Raw genomic sequence first — 21,537 nt, 5'->3', positions numbered from 1 at the left:
AGCTGGGGGGACAAAGGCATTGGGGGTCTGAGTGTCCCCAAAGGCAGGTGCTTCAGTGCACGCTGTTCCTGTAGAGGTGTGTGTCAGCGCGGGTCCCGTGTGGCTCTAGTGACTGTGTATGTCCAGGTGACAATATATGCCAACGTCCTGCCTGTCAGTGGGACTCGGGAACTTCCCCTCTGTCTCTCAGGCTCCCTTACTCAGCTGTTCGCAGTCCCCAGCCTTATCGCTTAGCTGTCTGCCCTCTGGCCTCTTCTCTTTGTTTACCAACTTGGCTGGCCTTCTCCTCTGGGAACAAAGGAGGTGTTCAGTTCTGGGCAGGGCCTGGCTCCAGCTGGCTGCCCCCATTCCCTTCCTCTCTCCCGGAGCCATGCCCCCACCCCCCACTTCCTCCATCTCAGGCAGACCCCTCGGTTCGGAGAGGCCCCCTCCCACAGTTCCACGGAGAGGGGAGGCTGAACTCCTTGGCTGGCACCCCCTTTTTCTCACCCTCTGGCCCCCATTCCTTTCCCCGACAAGGTCCCTGAAGCTTCACTTGTCTAGGCTGGAGGCAGCTCCTCTCCCCATTGTCTGACCAGGATTTGGAAGCTCTGGTTTCCATAGCAACCCCTGGGCATTTAATTAAGGGAGGAGGCCTTCATCTCTTCTAGTCTGGGCAGTTCCAAATCTCTACCCGAAAAGGATACCCTGAGGGGGTGAGGTAAGAGCATTGTCCTCCAATATAGCACAATTCTGGCTTCTCCACAGAGCCCATTATAGCATTCCCAACCCCCTGGCCCTACCAGCCCTCTCCCCACCTCACACCAGAGCAGGCTGGGGAGACCTCTCAAAACAGCCAGGGCAAACCCCACGTCCCAGAAGAGCAGGGCTGGGGGGGGCGGGCAGGTAGTAGCTATAAGCCACCCCCTCCCCTGGCTTTGTTTACTGGACTAGTGGATTGGAGATGGGATGGGGTAGAGTGGGAGCTAATTCAACACTGGCCCTACGACCCAACTGCTCTTCGAAGCCCCTGAAATTGAATATAAAATGTTGTATATAAGTTCATTATAAGCTTTTTTCCTGGGTACTGGGTACTTAGCTTTCCTCAGATCCACAAAAGGGATCTGTGATTTCAAACTCCCTAGATCTGCCATTTGCTAGCTGTGAGAGCTTAGGCAAATTACTTAACCTCTCTGAGTCCTCACCTGTAAAGCAGGGATCATAATTCTTACTTCCTCCGCAAGATTGTTGATATCTGGTGAGCACTTGGTAAGGGGTTATTCTTGTCATAGTTATTATGACTATGAGAGGGGGCTAAATGGAGGACCCCACCCCCTTATTCATTCCACACCCACAGCCCCTCAAAGTGACAGGTCTGCCCTCTCAGTAGGAGGCACTCACCTCCTCCTTCCTCCTTTCTCTGCCCCGCCCCAGGCTGGGAAAGTGCTCCAGACTCTGATGGGAAGCTGGCAGCTTTCAAGAGCTTCGTCATGAGGTGGAATTTCCAAGCTCAGGTCACCAAGTTATGCCAGTTCCTGAAATTCCTAACTCCGATTTCTCAGCTGTTGCCATGACCACTTTTTCCCGTTTCTGGTTAGGTTAGTCCGTGTGTGTGTGTGTTTCCTTTTCACTGTATTTTTAGACTTCGGAAAAAATAAACACAGTTCACACACTAGCACCCACCTGATCTTTCGTTTCTTCACAGGCATGGGGGTTGGGACATTTCTTTCCATGACCATTCTTCAACCCTGCCCCACCCCATCCATTCTTACCTTCCGCTGAAAATTTCCAGACTTATCCCACCCATCTTTCATCACTGCCTCTCCCATCCCCTCAGCACAGATAAATGTCAATTTTAACATGATTCTGAGCTGTATGTGTCTCTGGGTCTTTCATCCTTTCTATACTTTGTCTTGTTTCCCTCCTGGAAACTTCTCCCACTCTGGCGTTTTTTTCCCTCCCTTCAGAAGAGGCAGCTCTATTTCTGCAGTTCTATTTCTGCAGTTCTTGGCTTGTCCCACTGTGACAGCACCCTGATTCAAAGGAGGAGCTGGGGAGCCAGATGAACCGAGGAACCTGCACCCCACCAATTAGGTTTAGGCTTCGTCATCAATAAAACAGCATTTACCTAATAGAGTTGTAGAGAAGTTTAAGTGAAATAAGGCAAGGGAAGTACTGAGCACAGTGCCTTGTAGGTGGCAAAGGCCTTGATAATGGAGCTGTCATTCAATGAACCTGAGGGTCCTCCAGGACGCGGGGCTATTTCTCAGCCCTCTTTCATTCAACTCCATCCACGTGCCAGTCCGAGTCCTGGAGCTGGACTCGGTGCCGCCAGTGTCTGAAGACACAGGTGATATCGAGAGGCGGCAGAGGAGAGGTGTGGGAAGGGCTGAGAATTAGATTTGCGAAGCAAGAGGAAAGGATTTGGATTATTCAGTCTGGGGAAAATCGGAAGGAGGAAGGCAAGCCTCTTAATAATAACAGACTTCAGGGCTCTCTGTGTCAAATTCTGTTTTCTCTCCCTCAGGGAAGAGGAAGTGTTGGGGTGGAGAGACTAAGATTGGTGAGCAGAAGAATGTCGCAGCTGTGGATGAAACCCTGGCTCAGGAAATCCAAATCCCTGCTAAGGAAACCAAGGCTCACAGAGGTTGCCTAAGGTCACAAGGTAGCAAATGCTTGAGGTCTTGGGCACAGACCTCAGCCCACTGGACACAGAGCCAAGGCTTTCAACCGGCTTGCTGTAGCCAGAGGCCAGGAGTCCCAGGGGGTCAGATGGGATGGCAAGCCCAGCGGAGACTCCTAGTTTGCTTAAGATTCCCAATCCCCAGGAAGTGCTGGCAAGAATGTGAAGTAACGCAATTACTGGAGACGTGAGAAATCTCACCCAGTTCACGTAACTAGGAACTGCTGGGAACAGGATTCAAACCTGGGCCACGTGGCTTGAGCCTGGGCTCTCCACCTGTGCTGCCTCTGGAAGCATTGAGTCAGGTTTTGTATCTGGTGGGGCTGACTCCTGAGCGGACGTGCTAATGAAGTCCTGGACCACCTCTTGGACCCTCAGAGGACTGAGGATTGAGTGAGGCAATGCAGACAGGGCACAGCACACGGGAAGGACCAACATGCTTGTTCTCATTATGTCTGGCTGGCTCCGGTTCTGCCTTTCCGTGTTTTGCTCTGTGCCTGGGTGTATACCTTTGGCCTTCACTAACCTAGAAGCAAGTTTCTGTCCTTCTTCAGTATCTGTCCTCAATAAACAGGATCGTGGGCTAACAGGTGACCGCCTGACCCTCTCCATCCCACCCACTGCCAGACTCTGGTTATCTGGAGCACGTCCTTGGCGTGCCCTGGAAGACTGGACTGTAGGTAAGCCGGAAGGCATCCAGAGAGTAAGTCCAGCCTCGCACTTTGTAGATGAGGGTGCTGGGGCCCAAAGAGAGAGAGAGAGGCTGGATCAGGGTCATTCCTTCGTTCTATCAACATTCACCGAGCACTGCCGTGCTCCAGGCACCATTCTAGACACTGGGGATACGGCAGGAAACAGTAGCGAAAAGACCCCACCAAGTCCACTTTATCAGAGTAAGCCAGAAAAATATCATAGTGACAAGTGCCAGAGAACATGAAAGGGAATGGGCGAGTGGCTACTTGAGTCGAGTTGACCTCTCTGGGCAGATGCCACTAAACCCAAGAACTAAGGGATAGAATGGTACCAGTGGGGATAATCAAAGAGCAGGGCACTCCAGGCGGAGGGAATGGAGCGAAAAGGCCCCAGGTACAAGTAGAGTACATTGTACCTGGTAAAGGTGAATGTTTTGGGGAACTTCAATTTCAGCATGAATGTGTGTGTGTGTGCTGTAACTATGTATTTATATGTAAATGTATATGTACATAAATTGTGAGTGTGTGTATGTTTTAGGCTGTGATGTAACATGTATTTCTTTTTTTTTTAACATCTTTATTGGGGTATAATTGCTTTACAATGGTGTGTTAGTTTCTGCTTTATAACAAAGTGAATCAGTTATACATATACATATGTTCCCATATCTCTTCCCTCTTGCGTCTCCCTCCCTCCCACCCTCCCTATCCCACCCCTCCAGGCCGTCACAAAGCACCGAGCTGATATCCCTGTGCCATGCGGCTGCTTCCCACTAGCTATCTACCTTACATTTGGTAATGTATATAGGTCCATGCCTCTCTCTCGCTTTGTGTAACATGTATTTCTGACTATGACTTGGGACAGAAAAGTTTGAGAGCCATGATTGGAGGAAGGAAAAGTTCAGCATGGCTGGAGCATAGTAGGAGAGGGGAAAAATGCCAGGGGGCAAGGCAGGTCAGGTATGGCTCTAAAAGAAACTGGACTTTATTCAAAGTGAACCTGACCCCATAGGAAGACTTAAGCAGAGGATGGACATGACCTGTGTAGTTTCTTGGTTTTGTTTTAATCTTGCCATTTAGAAATAGAGAAACTGAGTCTCCTTACTTACAGTCATTTTCCCACCAAAACAGGTTTGCCTTGCTTTTGCAGGCAAGACATTTGAGGGCAGGCAGAGGAAAGTTATACTTCTGTCCATCTTTGCCTGATCAAGGACCTCCTGGAGGAGCCTGGGAGAGTGGACACACAAAGATCCCCAGGGAGGGACTTCCCTGGTGGCGCAGTGGTTAAGAATCTGCCTACCAGCTCAGGGGACACAGGTTCGAGCCTTGGTCCGGGAAGATCCCACATGCTGCGGAACTACTAAGTCCATGCGCCACGACTACTGAGCCTACACGCTGCAACTGCTGAAGCCCGCGTGCTCTAGCCCCCACGTGCCACAACTACTGAAGCCCGTGCGGCTAGAGGCTGTGCTCTGCAACAAGAGAAGCCACCGCAATGAGAAGCCTGCGCACCTCAAGGAAGAGTAGCCCACACTAGCCACAACTAGAGAAAGCCCGTGCACAGTAACGAAGACCTAATGCAGCCAAAAAAAAAAAAAAAAAAAGGAAAAAACAAAACCCCCAAAACAAAGGTCCCCAGGGAGGCTGTAAATGAAGGCGGAGCAGAAGGAACTGAGAGAGTAGAGGAGGGTGAGGGATTTGCCACACTGGAGGATGAGGAAGTGGCTGGACATGGGAAACTGGACAGGGAGTATGTCTGGCTCAGGGTTCACATCATTTCCCAGCTGACTCCCATGTTCCTAAGGTCCTCTCCCCCCACAGAATTCCCCCTAGTATGAGGGCTCCCTACCACTCACTCAGCAAGCGGCCACCTTGGTCCTGACCAAGCCCTGGTGGTGGCAAGAGAAGGCAGGAAGCCCTACGTGCTGTGGTCTCGCCACTGTCCTGTGCTCCGAGTGCCTATTCCATGTATGGGAGCTGCACTCATTTGGCCACGTTCTGCTCCTCTGTTCCCCACTCCCACCCCCCAACTCAGCCCAAACCAGACAGAACAAGGCTTCTTCAGGACCACTGTCCTTACCGCCTCCCCATTTCCCCTCCTGCCCCATCCTCAGCCGTCTTTTTCCTCCTAATTCTTAGTCTAGTTCAGGTAGCTTTTTATCTTTCTTCTCCTATATAAGCCTTTACACACACACACACACACACACACACACACACACACACACACACACACACACACACATGCATTCACTGGTCGTCTTCCTCCATTTCTTGCTTCCATGCCATCCCATTCCCCTAGAACATTGCCTATACCCTGGCCCACCTCTCAGCATCTTATTCTTGTTTTACATCATAGCTCAATGCTACTTCCTCCAGGGAGTTTTCCTAGAAAATTCTCTTTCCTTTTGTTCTTCCTTCCGATCTCTCACCAGATTCATATAACACCACCCAGCTCCCACAAAGAGGAGCACAAGAGCACAAGAAAGAGAAAAGCCCCAGGAATAGGCCTGGCCTTCATAGCTAGATTTTGGCTTTCTCCTGTAGAACGTAACACTTTCACAGAATACCAACATCAAACGAGGCCACCCAATGCCCGTGACAGATCAAGAAAAACACCTTTTCATAGTCGCATCCAAACACAGGCAAAAACAAGAACATTCATTGTCCAAGCCACAAAAATGAACAAACAGGGACTTCCCTGGTGGTGCAGTGGTTAAGAATCCGCCTGCCAATGCAGGGGACACGGGTTCGAGCCCTGGTCCAGGAAGATCCCACATGCCATGGAGCAACTAAGCCCATGCACCACAACTACTGAGCCTGCGCTCTAGAGCCCATGAGCCACAACTACTGAGCCCATGTGCCACAACTACTGAAGCCTGTGCGCCTAGAGCCTGCGCTCGCAACGAGAGAAGCCACCGCAAGAAGCCTGTGCACCACAACGAAGTGTAGCTCCCGCTCGCCGCAACTAGAGAAAGCCCACATGCAGCAACGAAGACCCAATGCAGCCAAAAACAAACAAATAAATAAATATTTTTAAAAAAGAACAAACACCCCCCTATCCTAGCTAATACGAGTGGCTGCTGCTCCTTTACCAATCACAGTGTTAGCCCTGCTTCATTCTTTTTTTTTTTTTTAAGCTGTGTTGGGTCTTCGTTGCTGCACACGGGCTTTCTCTAGTTGTGGTGAGTTGGGGCTATACTTCGTTGCAGTGTGTGGGCTTCTCACTGCGGTATCTTCTCTTGTTGCAGAGCGTGGGCTCTAGGTATGCGGGCTTCAGTAGTCGTGCCGCACAGACTCAGTAGTTGTGGCTCGCGGGCTCTAGAGTGCAGGCTCAGTAGTTGTGGCGCACGGGCTTAGCTGCTCCGCGGCATGTGGGATCTTCCTGGACCAGGGCTCGAAACGGTGTCCCCTGCATTGGCAGGTGGATTCTTAACCACTGCGTCACCAGGGAAGTCCCCCTGCTTCATTCTTATTTAAGGTACCCAACTGTAGAATCCTCCAGCTTCCTGACAGCCTCAAATCCAGAGCAACCTCGCTTCCCCGACCTCTCCCCCAATCAGAAAATATAAGTCCAAATCCTAAGCCCTTTTCCTGGATGCCCCATAGTTCCGCCATGGTGTGAGTTCTTATTGAAATGAGTCCACAAACCCAATTTTGTTCAGCTACAAGTGTCTGCTGGTGGTCTTTGGCTGGAGGGCGTTGACAATCAAGAACAACATACAGGGACTTCCCTGGCGGCGCAGTGCTTGGGAATCCACCTGCCAGTGCAGGGGACACGGGTTGGAGCCCTGGTCCGGGAGGATCCCACATGCCACAGAGCAACTAAGCCCGTGTGCCGCAACTACTGAGCCGTGCTCTAGAGCCCGCAAGCTACAACTACTGAAGCCCGCGCACCTAGAGCCCGTGCTCTGCAATGGGAGAGGCCCCACAATGAGAAGCCCGCGCACCGCAATGAAGAGTAGCCCCTGCTCGCCATGACTAGAAAGGGCCCGCGCGCAGCAACAAAGACACAACGCAGCCAAAAATAAATAAATAAAATAAAATAAATTAATTTAAAAAAGAAAAACATACAGGTATACTTGTATGTATTTTTTAAAACTACAAACTCCTATATTTCAGATTTTAAGTGTATTTAATGATATTTTAGTACCAGATTTCCTTTCCTAATTATGTTTTCAGGCAAACGGCCTCACCCCCCCAAATCATCTGCTCTAGCTGGTTGCATTGATTTTTCAGTCCTTGGGCACACTTAGCATTTTCCTGCATCTATCCTCTGCCCTCACCAATCTTGTATCAAAATTGAGGTCCAGGGACTTTCCTGGTGGTCCAGCGGCGAAGACTCTGTGCTTCCAGTGCAGGGGGCCCGAGTTCGATCCCTGGTCAGGGAACTAGATCCCACGTGTATGCCACAACTAAAGATCTCACACGCAGCCGAAACAAACAAACAAACAAATAAATAACATTGAGGCCCAGGTGAAACCACCCTCTTGGATAAGCCTTCCAGGATCGCCTAACCAGATCTGACCCTTCCCTCCTCAGCACTCCTACTGCACTTGGTTTCAATTACCCACCAGGCTTTTGCTTTATCTCCCCATCATTGCTGTAAACTCCATGAAGACAGGGACTGAGTCTTTTTCTTTTTTTTTGCGGTACGCGGGCCTCTCACTGTTGTGGCCTCTCCCGTTGCAGAGCACAGGCTCCGGACGCGCAGGCTCAGTGGCCATGGCTCATGGGCCCAGCCAGTCCGCGGCATGTGGGATCTTCCCGGACCGGGGCACGAACCCGTGTCCCCTGCATCGGCAGGCGGACTCTCAACCACTGCGCCACCAGGGAAGCCCAGGGACTGAGTCTTAAAAACTTGGTTAACACTGTAGTGGCTGCTCCAGCTAAAAAGCCCAAAGGGTCAGGTATTCCCATGGCCAGGAGCCAGGGATCCCTGAGATCATGAGAAGTTATGGTGTAGGACTGAGAAGTGGAACACCTGAGTCATACTAAGGAGGGGAGAATGGGCCTTGCCCTGCTAGACCCCTGGCAGGGTGGCAGGGTGCCTGGGAGTTCTTTGTAAGGATCCCTAGGGCAGAGAAAGTACTGGGTTTGTGTATGCTCTGGTAAGAGTCAGAGTGGATTTGAATTTGCTACCACACTGAACAACTTGGTATATTATGCCACTGTCCCAGATAAGGACCTTATCACAGTAATCAGAGCCAAAAAAAGATAGGGCAGCCCTGAGCTTTGAATGTGTGGTACACACACACACACACACACACACACACACACACACACTATCCAGGCTAGTGGTTTTTAAACTGTGTTCCCTGGAGTTTGTTCCTTAGAGGTACGCCAGGAGGGGAGAGAAGGCTGAGTGAGCCTCACTGCAGGTCCCTAATTCTGATCCAACCACTGCAGTTTTGTTTTTCATCTTTTTTCACGTTTTGGAATACTGCATAAGACTTAATTTGTAAAGGAGTTTACTATGAATACATGTTAACAACACCATGGAGATGCAATCAGCAAAATCCAGAATGTGGAAAACACGATAGAATAAACAACCTGGTTTCTTCATCAAATAAATTGAGAGGAAAAAAAAGGAGATGGAACCTATGAAATAAAAGACACTTAAGAGCCATATCAATGAAATTCAACGAGTGGACCTTGTTCAGATTCCGATTTAACTAAACCAAGGTGTGACACAATTGGGGAAATTTTAGCACTGACTGGATATTTGGTGATATTAAGGAGTTACTTATTTGTGACAATGGTATTTTGATTATGTTAATGAAGAATCCTTTTCTTTTACAGATGAGTACTGAAATCTCTATGGATTAAATGATATGATGTCCAAAATTTGTTTTAAAATCATCCAGGACTTCTGTGGCGGTCCAGCGGTTAAGACTCCGTGCTTCCAGTGCAGGGGGCATGCGTTGGGGGCGTGGGTTCGATCCCTGATCCAGGAACTATGATTTCACATGCCACACGGTGTGGCCCCCCAAAAAATCCTTTAAAAAAGTAAATAAAAACATCCAGTAAGGAGGTGTAGTGGGGAGAAGTGGCTGGGGGGATAGATGAAGCAAGATTGCGTGGATGATTATTGAGGCTGGGTGTTGCTTACCTACGGGTTTATTGTATTATTCTTTCTACCTTTTTAAATGTTTGAACATTTCCACACAAGTTTAAAAAAAAAAAAGTTAAAGGAGGGCTTCCCTGGTGGCGCAGTGGTTAAGAATCTGTCTGCCAATGTGGGAGACATGGGTTCAAGCCCTGATCCGGGAAGATCCCACATGCCGCGGAGCAACTAAGCCCATGCGCCACAACTACTGAGCCTGTGCTCTAGAGCCTGCGTGCTGCAATGAAGAGTAGCCCCCTTTAGTCACAACTAGAGAAAGCCCACGCGCAGCAATGAAGACCCAATGCAGCCAAAAATAAATAAATAAATGAATGAATTAAAAAACAAAAACAACAAGTTAAGGAGATTCCATAAAGAAGATTTGGAAATATAAACTTATTTTTAAAAAAGTAACAGCTTTATCAAGATATAATTCACATACCATACAATTCACCAACTTAAACTGTACAATTCAGTGGTTTTAAGTATATTCACAGAGTTGTACAATCATCACTACAATCAAATTTAGAAGTTTCATCACCCCAAAAAGAAACCCTGTACCCATTAGCAGTACTCTCCATTCCCCCAGCCCCTAGAGCCCCAGGCAACCACTCATCTACTTTCTGTTTCTTTGTTCTGGACATTTCATACAAATGAAATCATATAATATGCGGCCTTTTGTGACTAGCTCCTTTCACCTTAGGATAACACTTTCAAGTATAACCTTGTTTAAAATTTTTCTGGTCTTGGTGGGAAAGAACAATCTTATAAATTTATTACTCTGGCTTTAGATTTTCAAATAAAGACTCTTGGAAGCGGTTTGAACAAACTTGGGGGAGGGAGTCTAACTGCAAAAAAAAAAAAAAAAAGGCTAAAAAACCCTTCTTTAGTCCAAAGCCCTCACATTACCTACAAGGAAACAGGGGCCCAGAGAGAGAAGAGACTCCCAAACACACACAGCTTGTTAAGGGCAGAGCTGGTCCAACACCCAGACCAGCTGAATCTTGGCTCCATCCTTTTTTCATGTTGCCACGCTGCCTGCTGAACACACACACACACACCACAACTCATAAACTTGTGACCCACAAAATACCTTTGGAGACACATCTTGAGAATCAGCCATGATGGGGGCTGCTCCATCTCACGGCGCAGGCTTTCTGCTGCTCTTCCCTGAAATGCAGCCACTCAGGGAAGAAGCAGTGTTAGCACCAGCTCCCAGAATTCCTATCTCAGTGGACCTTATGAATGGCAAACCTATTAGAAGCCAGAGGAAGCTGTTTGCAGGGCAAGAACAGTTTTTACTTATTTGAATGTTTATTTGAAGTGGCTTGGGCGGGGGTATGTGTAGGCGCAGGCTGGTAGAGAACATGGGGGAGAGAGAGGGCTAAAGCCTTTGGGGCTGCCATTGGAGGGACCCCAGCTAAGGGTTAAGAGGCTGTATGGCAACCCCACTGATGCCTCCAGAGCTGAGTCCAGATGAGACTGAGGGAGGAAGGCACCAGGAAAAAGGCTGAGGGAGGGGACTCCAGGCTGAGGCAGACTGTGATCTTACAGCTGTTCCTGGAACGCTCCCAAACCATATTTATGGGCAACTCAGAGAAGCTGTCAGCCTGCTGGAAAAGGGCAAGAAGAGGACAAATTCTATAGGCAGAACATTACCTGAGGGCTGAGGATGAGGCCTGGGGAATGGTAGGGGGAAGAAACTTCCAGAGAGCCTGCCTGGGAAAGGAGGGTAACCAGCCAATCGTAGCACCTGGATAACTGTCCTTCTACCCTGGAGGTTCCCTGAGGTGATTCCTGATCCCTGGAAGGGGAGCCTTAGGAGATGGGCAGAGGACAGTGCAGGACTTAGCCTCAGAGCCCTTAGCCAAGCAACTTGGACTTGGATGCCATAGGCTTTGATGGGAGGCACACTGGCTAGGCTACATTCTCAAAGTGCTCTCCATTCTCCTGTCTGTCGAGGGCATTGCAATCTTACCCTTAGAGATCTGTCCATTTGGGTCCAGGGAAGGCTTTTAAATTAATTAATTAATTTATGGCCGCATTGGGTCTTGGTCACTGCTTGGTGTGGGCTTTCTCCAGTTGCGGCAAGCGGGGGCTACTCTTCCAAGGTGTGTGGGCTTCTCATTGCGGTGGCTTCTCTTGTCGTGGAGCATGGGCTCTAGAGGCATGGGCTTCAGTAGTTGCAGCACGCAGGCTCAATAGTTGCAGCACATGGGCCCTTGAGCGCAGGCTCAGAAGTTGTGGCACAAGGCTTAGTTGCTCCGCGCATGTAGGATCTTCCCGGATCAGAGCTCGAACCCATGTCCCCTGCCTTGGCAGGCAGATTCTTAACTACTGTGCCACCAGGGAAGTCCCCAGGGAAGACTTTTTGTGTTTTTTTTTTTGCGGTACGCGGGCCTCTCACTGTTGTGGCCTCTCCCGTTGCGGAGCACAGGCTCCGGATGCGCAGGCTCAGCGGCCATGGCTCACGGGCCCAGCCGCTCTGTGGCATGTGGGATCTTCCCAGACTGGGCACGAACCCATGTCCCCTGCATCGGCAGGCGGACTCTCAACCACTGCGCCACCAGGGAAGCTCCCCAGGGAAGACTTTTAAACATCCTTCGTAACAGGGAAAATATCCCTGGGTGGGGCAGCAATGATGGTGAATTAGAGTAAAGCTCAGATGGAACAGGACCCCGGCTGTGCTCCAGAGGCACTGGGCTTGACGAGGTGAAGGGACCTAGAGAAGTCTGGAGTGCTCTCACTTTTGTCCAAGGTCAGTCTTGCTTCAATCCCTTATCCCCAGGAGGCCTCATCTGGGCTGTCTTTGTTCCTGAATAATCAGTGGGTTATTCAGGCTGCGGACATACATCCCATGGGTCTGTCTAGCAGAGAGGCAGTAAGATGAAGGCCCTGAGGGCTGAGGGCTGGCAGGCAGTTATGTAGCTCATCTCAACCTCATCTTGCCCTCCAGCTTCCTAACCCCAAAGTCCCAGTCCCAGTCTTCAATTCTGGACTTTAACCAGGTGACACACGCAGTACCTCAGCGTCAGTAGGTGTCAACCTGAAACTGGACCTGTGCCTGATTCATCCAGGAAGCTGAACCCAAGCAGCAGAACAAACACTCCTAAGGCAGCTCCTGCCAGGCCTGGAGTGAGAGGTTGTCTGGCGGAACAGACAGCGACTTTGTTTGTTTTCTACTCCTTGCTCCCATCCCCACTTGCCAGACTCCCTCATTCCTTTCTCTCTGCCCAGCTGTGGGTCAGGAGCTCTGTGGGTTTTTTCCAGATGATGCAAGAAAGTTTCTTAACTTATTTATTTTTGGATGAAGGTGATTTCTGAGAAAGAGACGGGAGTTGAAAGGGGTCCAGCAGGAGCTGATAAAGGGGTCCAGCAGGAGCTTCTGTGGGAACTGGTTTGGGTGGGGATTAGATAGAACAGAGGGGGTCAGAAATTTCTGGGACCGCCCCTTCCCCAAGGGGTGTCACCTGTCTACAATTTAGGCAAGTCCTGTTCTTCTCCTGGGACAACTCCAGCTCGACCTCACTATCCACATTCTTAGCTAGCTTTTTTCTTTTTTTAACATCTTTATTGGGGTATAATTGCTTTACAATGGTGTGTTAGTTTCTGCTTTATAACAAAGTGAATCAGTTATACATATACATATGTTCCCATATCTCTTCCCTCTTGCGCCTGCTAGTTTGTTTTTGACACTAACTGGTGGCCACACAAGACCATTAAATTTTGCTTCATTCCCCCTCCTACTCCCAACCCCAATACAAATGCAAAACAACGTGGGAATCCCCTTTCAGAGAAAGCAAAGGTGCAGCTTTAAGAGAAAGGGAAAGAGCTTTAAGAGAAAGAGAAAGAGGGCTGACTCAGAACCTCCTGCCATTGGCTGCTGGAGGGGATCCCACATCAGGGATTGGCTGTGGCAGAGTCCGCCCCCTCTTGTGATTGGCTCAGCCAGGGTGATATAAGGAGGCTGTGCCGGCCTCTTTTTCAGTTGGAGAGACACAGGGAATCGGGCTGGGTCGTGTGCTGAGACGCATCTGGCGCAACGTTATCCTCTCTGAATCCGAGTCCAGGTCCCGCGGAGGCTGCAGCCATGAAGGAGAGACGGGCCCCCCAGCCAATCGTGGCCAGATGTAAGCTCGTTCTGGTGGGGGATGTGCAGTGTGGGAAGACAGCTATGTTACAGGTGTTGGCGAAAGACTGCTATCCCGAGGTGAGCTGCTCGCCCGACGGCTGGCCAGCTTTCCTCCTTGCCCGCATGCCTGCTGGGGGTAGATTCCCACCCGCCCAGGGGAGCTGTCTCATCCCGCCCCACCCCTCCCCATCCTCAGCCGCTTTCTGGCTGGAGGACCGCCCTGCCTTAGCTTCCCCTGAGACCTGTTCCACTTCTGCCGCCCCGAAGGCTCCTCCTCACCTCTTCACCCATAGGTCCCCCCATCATATCCCCTCCTACCTCCCTTCATCCTGGAGTCTGCTCTTGGGAGAGGGAACTGGAAGCATTTGAGAGTCTGGGGTTTTTTCTTGACGTAATACCTGTCCGTCCCTTCACCCATCCTCAAAGGTTCTATGTGCTTGTCCCCAGGCAGGCTTCTGCTGCTCCTTTCTGCTGCCCTGCTGGTCCAAGGGGCTTGTAGGGAAAAGATAAAGCGCTAGAATTGGCTTGTGGCTGTGACATTGGAAGACAGACAAATCTGGGGACAAGAGGAATCTTTGTGTGTGTCTCCCTGACCATCTAGGATATGGGGGGCTTGTCCCTGGCAGGCAGTCATTCACATTTCTTACTCTGATGGAGCAAACTGTCTGTGCCTCTACACTCCCCTCCCTCTGTCCCATGTGGTCCCTCCTGCCCCAGGTATCCCCTCTTCTCCTTATCTCCTGACACTTTCGTGTCTCACTAAGATGAGCGGCTTCTTGTGTAGCCAGCACTAACTGGAGGGTTACAAGTGTAGAGACGCCCAGGGTGTGAATAGTTCCTCTCTTTTCACAGACGTATGTGCCCACTGTGTTTGAGAATTACACAGCCTGCTTGGAGACAGAGGAACAGAGAGTGGAGCTCAGTCTCTGGGACACCTCAGGTAAGACTGCTGGCCCCAAGTCCCTGCCTTCCCACCCCTACTGGTCTGCTGCAGCTGCTGTCTTTTAGAAATTGTTGCCCTCTTTGACGGGGAGAAGGAGTTTGGTGCTTGCTGGAAACTGAAAGAAGGGGACCTGAAGATTCTTTGGTTGGGGTTGTGGGGAGAGTTTGGCCAACTCAGTTGGCTGGTCCAGGGGTTCAGAGTGGATAAACCCCAGAAGCTACTCACTTCTCTGGGTCTGGCTCTATCCTTCAGAGGGCTGAGATGGTGAGGTGGATGGACCCCGGAAGACTACTGGAGGAGGCAGTTAGGGCTTCTCCATTTCCACTCCCTGCCACCCAGCACACGCACACACAGGCTTTACTGCCCCAGAGCAAAGCCAAAGAAGAGGCAGGAGGCAGTGCTGCTGGAGGCCGTTGTGGGTGAGGCAAGGAGACAAGCCTGCTTTGGGGGAAATATTGCTCCTGACTCAGTTTTCTCTCCTGCATTCCATCTCAGGCCACTGCTGCCTGCTTGCCTGCCGCAGCTCAGCCCCACTGTCATACCTCTGCGGCTGAGGGATGAAGCGATGCATCGTCAGTGTTTTGGAGGGTGGGGGCTTAATATGGGGCATGGGCACGTTGTACATAGTTGGGGGGGCTGTTGGCTCTGACTGGGCTGAGGTAGAAGATGCTCTGTCTTTCTGGATTGTAGAAAGCAATATGTTTCAAGCCTCTCATCCCTAAACCTTCAGTGCTAGTCTATCCTTTGCTTTGATTCTGACCCCTTCATTATCTCTTTAGCCCAGCCCTTTTTTTAATAGACTGAGCTCAGAGTCACAATTAAGGACTAAAAGCCAGGAATAGGAGAAAGAAAATAAAATCCACTTCTCTCCAAAAAATGCATATTCAGGCTGAGTTTAAGAGGAACTATAAATCACCAGGGGTTTCCTGTTACATATAAATATGCCATCCTACTCCTCCAAAGAGCTGTTATTCCCAGCATCCAATTTTGAGGTCTCGAAAGATTGGAGGTAGGGGATGGGTAAACGGAAAATGAGACTTCCTTTTGCTCCCCACTCCCCGAAACAAAACAGATTCCTCAACCTCAACGGAGGCATGCTTTCCTCCGTTGCAGTTCCAGGGGCTGGGAGGCAGGATTCTGGTTATCCTGGACTGTGCTGTGCTGGCTGGACTGGACTGGAATGCAGCGTGGCTGCATGATGTATGGTTTTTCGTCTGCTGTACTCTGCCCACCTGTCAATCTTCCCAGAATCTTACTGCAGCTCATCTCTTTTCACTACCACCACCCCAAAGAGCCCCTCCTTCTCCTCCCACAGTCAGAATGCAGCCCTTGAATCCCAGTCCAGATAACGGAAAGTCAGCAAGGTGGTCTCTGTTCCCCGTGTCGCATCCCCCCAGCCCGTCCCCCACCCCCCGAGTTCTGAAAGGATGCAGGCTATCGGTCATCCTCAAACTCCCTCTTGCAAATGAAGTGCCCACAAGGGAGAAGGAGAAGCAGGGGTGTGTGGGATGGGGCTTCCCAGCCCTGGGGCCAGGGTTGAACCTGTTCCCATTATTCACTTGCTGGTCTTAGGGGAGGGGGATCGCTTGGAGCCAGAATGGAGGCCTCCTCCCCTCCCCCTTCCCCAGTGCTGCAGTGCTCCCTTTGCTCAGTGATGCTGTGATAAGACCCCACCTCAGAGAGGGATGGGGACCAATTGCTGAAGGAGCAAGCAGCTATCCCAGCTCCCCTTTACTCCTTTTTTTTTTTAACAACTAACCCCCCCCACCGCCTCAGCTTGGATTCCCCCCAGTTTCCATGGCAATTGCGGTTCAGGGAGAGGGGCTGCTTGCTATTCTGAGCACGGATTGTCTGGGTTCCAAATCTGCTACTCTTCCTTCCCCAGGGTGGAGGGGGGCAGGTTCAACCCCTAGCATTCTCCCGTATTGGACCACCTGAGTCTGCATTGCCTACTCCCCTCCCAGTGAAGGACCCTTATTCGAGCCTCTAAATCCCAGCTATTGGTGCTGCTGTCTCTGAGAATGCCTCCCTGAGATCTTGGGATAGGGGCTACAGCTTTCCTTGTGCCCTTTACAGCCTAAGCTGATTTGGGTGGGAGGAGTGGGACACTGAATTCTTGATGCTCTCCCTCCCCTGCCAGCCTCCTAGAGTTCTGACCCCACGGCAAAGAAGCGGGGCAGCCACTTATGTAACAGGCAGATTTGTTCCTTCACTGGGGAGACCCTAGAGCAGAGGTTGGGCAGCAGGCAGACTCTAGAAAAGACACCTTAAACGAGGCCTGGTCTCTCTGTAGGGGTAGGAGCAGCTGCCCCTGGGACTCAGAAAACTGGCGGACCTGCAACTAAGCCCACTGTAGGAGATCCAGACAGGGCCAAATTATACTCCACCTCCCTTTTATTTTGCCCCCTTTCCCTTTTTCAGGACTAAGGAAGATGATATTCTTGTACCGCAGAAGGCGGTCAGGTCCCAAGCTCCGCACTGGAGCACATTCCCCTGGGGCATGGGTGGGGCCATCTCACCTAAGGGACCAAGCATGGTATTCCCAGGGCTCTTTTGGTTTAGGCCTGTAGGGAGGGAGAATGCCATGGCTCACCATCAGCTCTCTCTCGTCTCTACCAGGATCTCCCTACTATGACAATGTCCGTCCACTCTGCTATAGCGACTCAGATGCAGTATTACTATGCTTTGATATCAGCCGTCCAGAGACAGTGGACAGTGCGCTCAAGAAGGTAAGGCTGGATAAACTCTGCTATCTCTAGCTCAGCCTGAGAACAAAAAGGAATCTTGGGGACCTTGTCATCTAATCCCCTCTTGTGTAACAGGAAGAAACTGAGGCCAGGGAAGGCAGAGATTTGCCTGAGGCCACATTAGCTACAGCTCCAGGACTAGAACCCAGATCTCCAGTCCCCTCTGCATCCTGCCTCTGCCCCTCTCCTGCACTGCTCTGTCAGAGGCCCAGCAAGGGAGGGAAGTGTTGAGACTCAGGAAGTGAGGGATTGAGAGGAGAGAACCGTCTGGTGATATGGTTTGAGGGTCGGGGAAGGGGCCTTTTGGTGGCAGCTTTCATTGACCTTGATCCCAGGCCTTCTGGACTGGGCAAGCCAGGCAGGCCTGAGCTGAACTGCTGGTGGGAAATGCCTTGGTCCGAGTAGCAAGGTCTGCCCATACTGAGGAGTCCCAGGAAAGCTTGTGGAACTAGCCTAGTTTCCCAGAAGACTCTGGGGTTATTTCCTTCCCTTGGAAAGAGACCGGTTGGCTTCTCCTTGGCTTTCTGGACTTGTGAAGCCCTCTGGGTTGAGGGGGCAGACCCATGCCCCGTATGCTTGGCAGAGACTGGGAGATTTGCCTCTGTGCTCTCTCTGGTGACTGGGCTGTTGAATTTGGGGACAGACTCTTGGAACAGCATTCCTGTGGCCCCAAAGCCCTCATGGGCAGGAAGATGATGTAATTAGTGCAGTGGTGGTGCTGTGACTCAGAGGGAGGGCTGAGCTGGTGGTGTACTGGATGGTGTGTGTGATGTTGCCAACTGGGTTTCTCCGGGTGTCCGTCAGCCACTGACTCTCCTTCCTTCCTCCTTCCCATCTTCTTGCACGGCTCTTCAGTGGAGGACGGAAATCCTCGATTATTGTCCCAGCACCCGCGTCTTGCTTATTGGCTGTAAGACAGACCTGCGAACAGACCTGAGCACTCTGATGGAGCTGTCCCACCAGAAGCAGGCACCCATCTCTTACGAGCAGGTGTGTGTGTGTGGTGTGTGTGTGGGCCCTCGTGTGTGTTGGGGGCTGAGCTGGGGAAGGCTACAGGAGAGGGCTTGAAATATGGCCCCTGCTCACACTCACTCACTACGGCAAGAGAGAATTGGTGTTCTGTGGGGCCATCTGTAATCAGGAAACTAGTTACCTGGATAGAGGTGCTGGGTACCAGTTTACCCAGATTCATGCTATAGTTTGGCAGGTGAGCCGTTCCTGTGTGTGCCACCTGCATTAGAATCACTAGAGGTGCTTTTTAGAATTCCTGACTCCTTATCTATAGAGTCACTCTGGGAGAAAAGTATGGGGATTGCATTTTTAATTAAGTCCCTGGATAACTTCTTATGCACATGGGAGTGTAAGGATCGTTTCTTTTAAACCAGTGTTTCACATTACAATCATCTGGGGAGCTCTTGAAAATCCTAACGCCTCGGCATACCCCCAGAAATTTTGATTTACTTGTTCTGGCATCAGTATGGTTTAAAAAGTGTGCCAGGTGACTTGAGGTGCAGTCAGGCTTCACCTTCAGAAGATAATCAGCAGAGGGTGGTGGTGGGAGACTGGCAGCTGGGTCCATCGGAGCAGCCCTGGGGAGGACCACTGACCTTAGAAGGCAGTGTTTCAGAGCCATTTTGGGGCACTGCACTGATGACCTCACTCCTCCCGCAGGGCTGTGCAATAGCCAAGCAGCTGGGTGCAGAAATCTACCTGGAAGGCTCGGCTTTCACCTCAGAAAAGAGTATCCACAGCATCTTCCGGACGGCGTCCACGGTGTGTCTGAACAAGCCCAGCCCAGTGCCCCCGAAGAGCCCTGTCCGAAGCCTCTCCAAGCGACTGCTCCACCTCCCCAGTCGTTCCGAACTCATCTCTTCCACCTTCAAGAAGGAAAAGGCCAAGAGCTGTTCCATTATGTGAAGCTGGGGTTGGAGAAGGGAGACAACCTCCCACTTCCCCCCTTGGGTTGCAGAGGCATGGGGAGAGGGAGGAGGAGACAATTTAGGACACTGGACGTGAGGTTTTCAGACAGCCACGGTGAGGGCTCGGAAGGAGACAGGAATGGGACAAGGAAAGAGCCAGGCCCAGCTTGAGGACCTGACACTGCGAAAGAACCATCACACCCCAAGCCAGGCACTAGGTGGTGGAGGGGCCAGCTGCCCCAGTGCCCTCCGCTCCAGGAAAGGTGTGGGGCTTTGGGGGGGCATGCTGGCCTCATGGCTTTGGTTGGGGGCCTACAGGAGCCTCACCTTCAGCATCATGCCTCTTCCACACAGCGTTTCCATGCAGGCCAGGGGATGGGAGGGGTCCCTGAGCCCTTCCCTTCCCCTCCGAGGAGGCCACAGAGGAATGGAGAGTGGGGAAGCCAAGAGGCAGCTCCTCTGGGAGCTGAGCCCAGGTGCTTCGTAACTGGTAACTGAAATCAGAAGAGCAGGAGCTGGTCAGAGCCAATGAGAAGGAAACCTCATCTTTGCATAGCCCATGCCTCATGGAGAGGTGACATCATACATTCACATGCTTCTCACCTAAGTCCCCAGGGTCCAAGGGAGAAGCCCCAGACCCCCTTCTCTTGCAGCATGGGGGTGGTGGTGCTGCAGGACGCAGGGCTGGGTGGGGGTCACCAGACTTTTTCTGCCCTTAGGGCAGTATAGCTGGCATTTGTTTTATAGACTCTTGTCTTTGGAACCGGGGGGAGGGGGGAGTGTTTCAGTCTGTTATATGTTCTGTGTTTAAAGAAGAAAACCTATTTATTACTGAACAATATAGTACATATAAAGAAGTTGGCTCCGTATTCTTAGTTCCTGTCTCTGTTCCCTTTGGTCTTCGATAATGAGGAAAAGCTGTCTTGAGGTCCTTTCTGTGGGTTGCAGAGTGGCTGCCTCCACTGTTCCCTGGCACTTGCAACAAGGATCTCCTCCCTCTGCCACACCCCCTGCCTCATCCCCTTCCCCACCCAAGTCCTGCTAAGCCAATGAAGATCTCCTTAGCCCTAGAGCAGGGTTTCTTAACCTCAGAACAAATGACATTTTGGACTAGATAATGCTTTGTTGTGGAGGCTGTCTTGTGCACTGGAGGATGTTTAACAGCATCCCCGGCCTCTACCAGCTAGGTGTCAGTAACACCCCTAAGTTGTCACAACCAAAAATGTCTCCAGATATTGCTAAATGTCCCTCAGTGCAAAATCACTCGTGGTTGAGAACCATTGCCCTATGGAGAGTCTAGAGGAGAGAGACAAGGTTCAGCGGAATCATCAGAAGGAGATCCAAGCTGCTGAGATCCCAACCCCTGCAGAAGATAGACAGACTGAAGCCAAGGCTGGGAGGTTCCAAGGGTTCTGGTCTCCTCTGAGTTCAAGGCGAGGTGATGCCTTCTGCTTTCTGCAACTTCCAAGTCCATGGCCTGTTGATGGCAGCTCAGGGGCCTTAACATCCCTTCTCTTCAGCTGCTTACAGCTCTTTTTTCCAACTTTCGCAGTGTACTGGAAATAGTTACTGTGTATTGAGTACTTACTATGTGCTCACTATTGTGCTGAGTGCTTTACCTACAATTTCACATTTTTTTCAATTTAGTATTTTTAAAAAATTTTATTGAAATATAGTTGATTTACGATGTGTTAATTTCTACTGTACAGCAAAGTAATTTCGTTATACCTATACATATATATATATATATATATTCTTTTTCATATTCTCGTCCTAAACTGCCAATCCCAAACTCCCGATCCTCTCTACATTATCACATTTAACCTCATAAATGAAAATAGCTAACATTTGTTAAATGTTTACTATGGGTCAGGGCTGCTTATAAGTTCTTTATATGTTACTTATTCCTCTGATAACGCTCTGGGGTACTACTGACGTCATTCTACAGACAGGGAAACTGAGGTTCAGAGAGATTCATGTGCCTCAGGTCACACAGCTAGAAAGTGATAGAACGTGGATACAAATCCAGGCAACCTGGCTCCAGAACATGTGCTTTTTTTTTTAAGTTTAACCATTTAATTTTTTTTTTCACTTTTTAAAAATTGAATGAGTCTTCAAATTCTATAGTGCTTTACAATTTTCAAAAGTTTCACACACATGATTTCATATAATCCCATAATAACTCTCTTTTCCCCCTACCCCTATATTGCCCCTTCCCTCTCCCCTCTGGTAACCACTAGTTTGTTCTCTACAGAACATGCACTTTTTACTGCTCTGCTATCCTAGCCTGGGTGGCAAATGGTATTATTATCCCTCTTTTATAAAAGAAGAAATAGAAAAGC

General features: G+C 50.4%; 1 protein-coding gene across 1 annotated transcript; it reads left to right on the top strand.

The window, feature by feature from the left end:
- The first annotated feature begins 12,824 nt into the window (after positions 1–12,824).
- Positions 12,825–19,921, top strand: RND1 (Rho family GTPase 1). Its single transcript, XM_082850668.1, has 5 exons — positions 12,825–13,664; positions 14,439–14,526; positions 17,149–17,258; positions 18,132–18,266; positions 18,948–19,921. Exons 1-5 carry the CDS (start codon positions 13,545–13,547, stop codon positions 19,191–19,193), a joined length of 699 nt encoding a protein of 232 aa, XP_082706794.1. The 5' UTR covers positions 12,825–13,544; the 3' UTR covers positions 19,194–19,921.
- The last annotated feature ends 1,616 nt before the right edge of the window (positions 19,922–21,537 follow it).

The sequence above is a fragment of the Leucopleurus acutus genome (assembly GCF_964270905.1).
Source record: "Leucopleurus acutus genome assembly, chromosome: 11".
Classification (NCBI taxonomy): Eukaryota; Metazoa; Chordata; class Mammalia; order Artiodactyla; family Delphinidae; genus Leucopleurus; species Leucopleurus acutus.
The sequence above is the reverse complement of the archived record's forward strand: the minus strand, read 5'-3'. Positions and strand labels throughout refer to the sequence as shown.

Coding starts and splice junctions, on each gene's coding strand:
- RND1 (XM_082850668.1), top strand. CDS start 13,545: ATGAAGGAGAGACGGGCCCCCCAGCCAATCGTGGCCAGATGTAAGCTC. Junction 17,259..18,131: donor TGGACAGTGCGCTCAAGAAG/GTAAGGCTGGAT, acceptor ACGGCTCTTCAG/TGGAGGACGGAAATCCTCGA. Junction 18,267..18,947: donor CACCCATCTCTTACGAGCAG/GTGTGTGTGTGT, acceptor CTCCTCCCGCAG/GGCTGTGCAATAGCCAAGCA.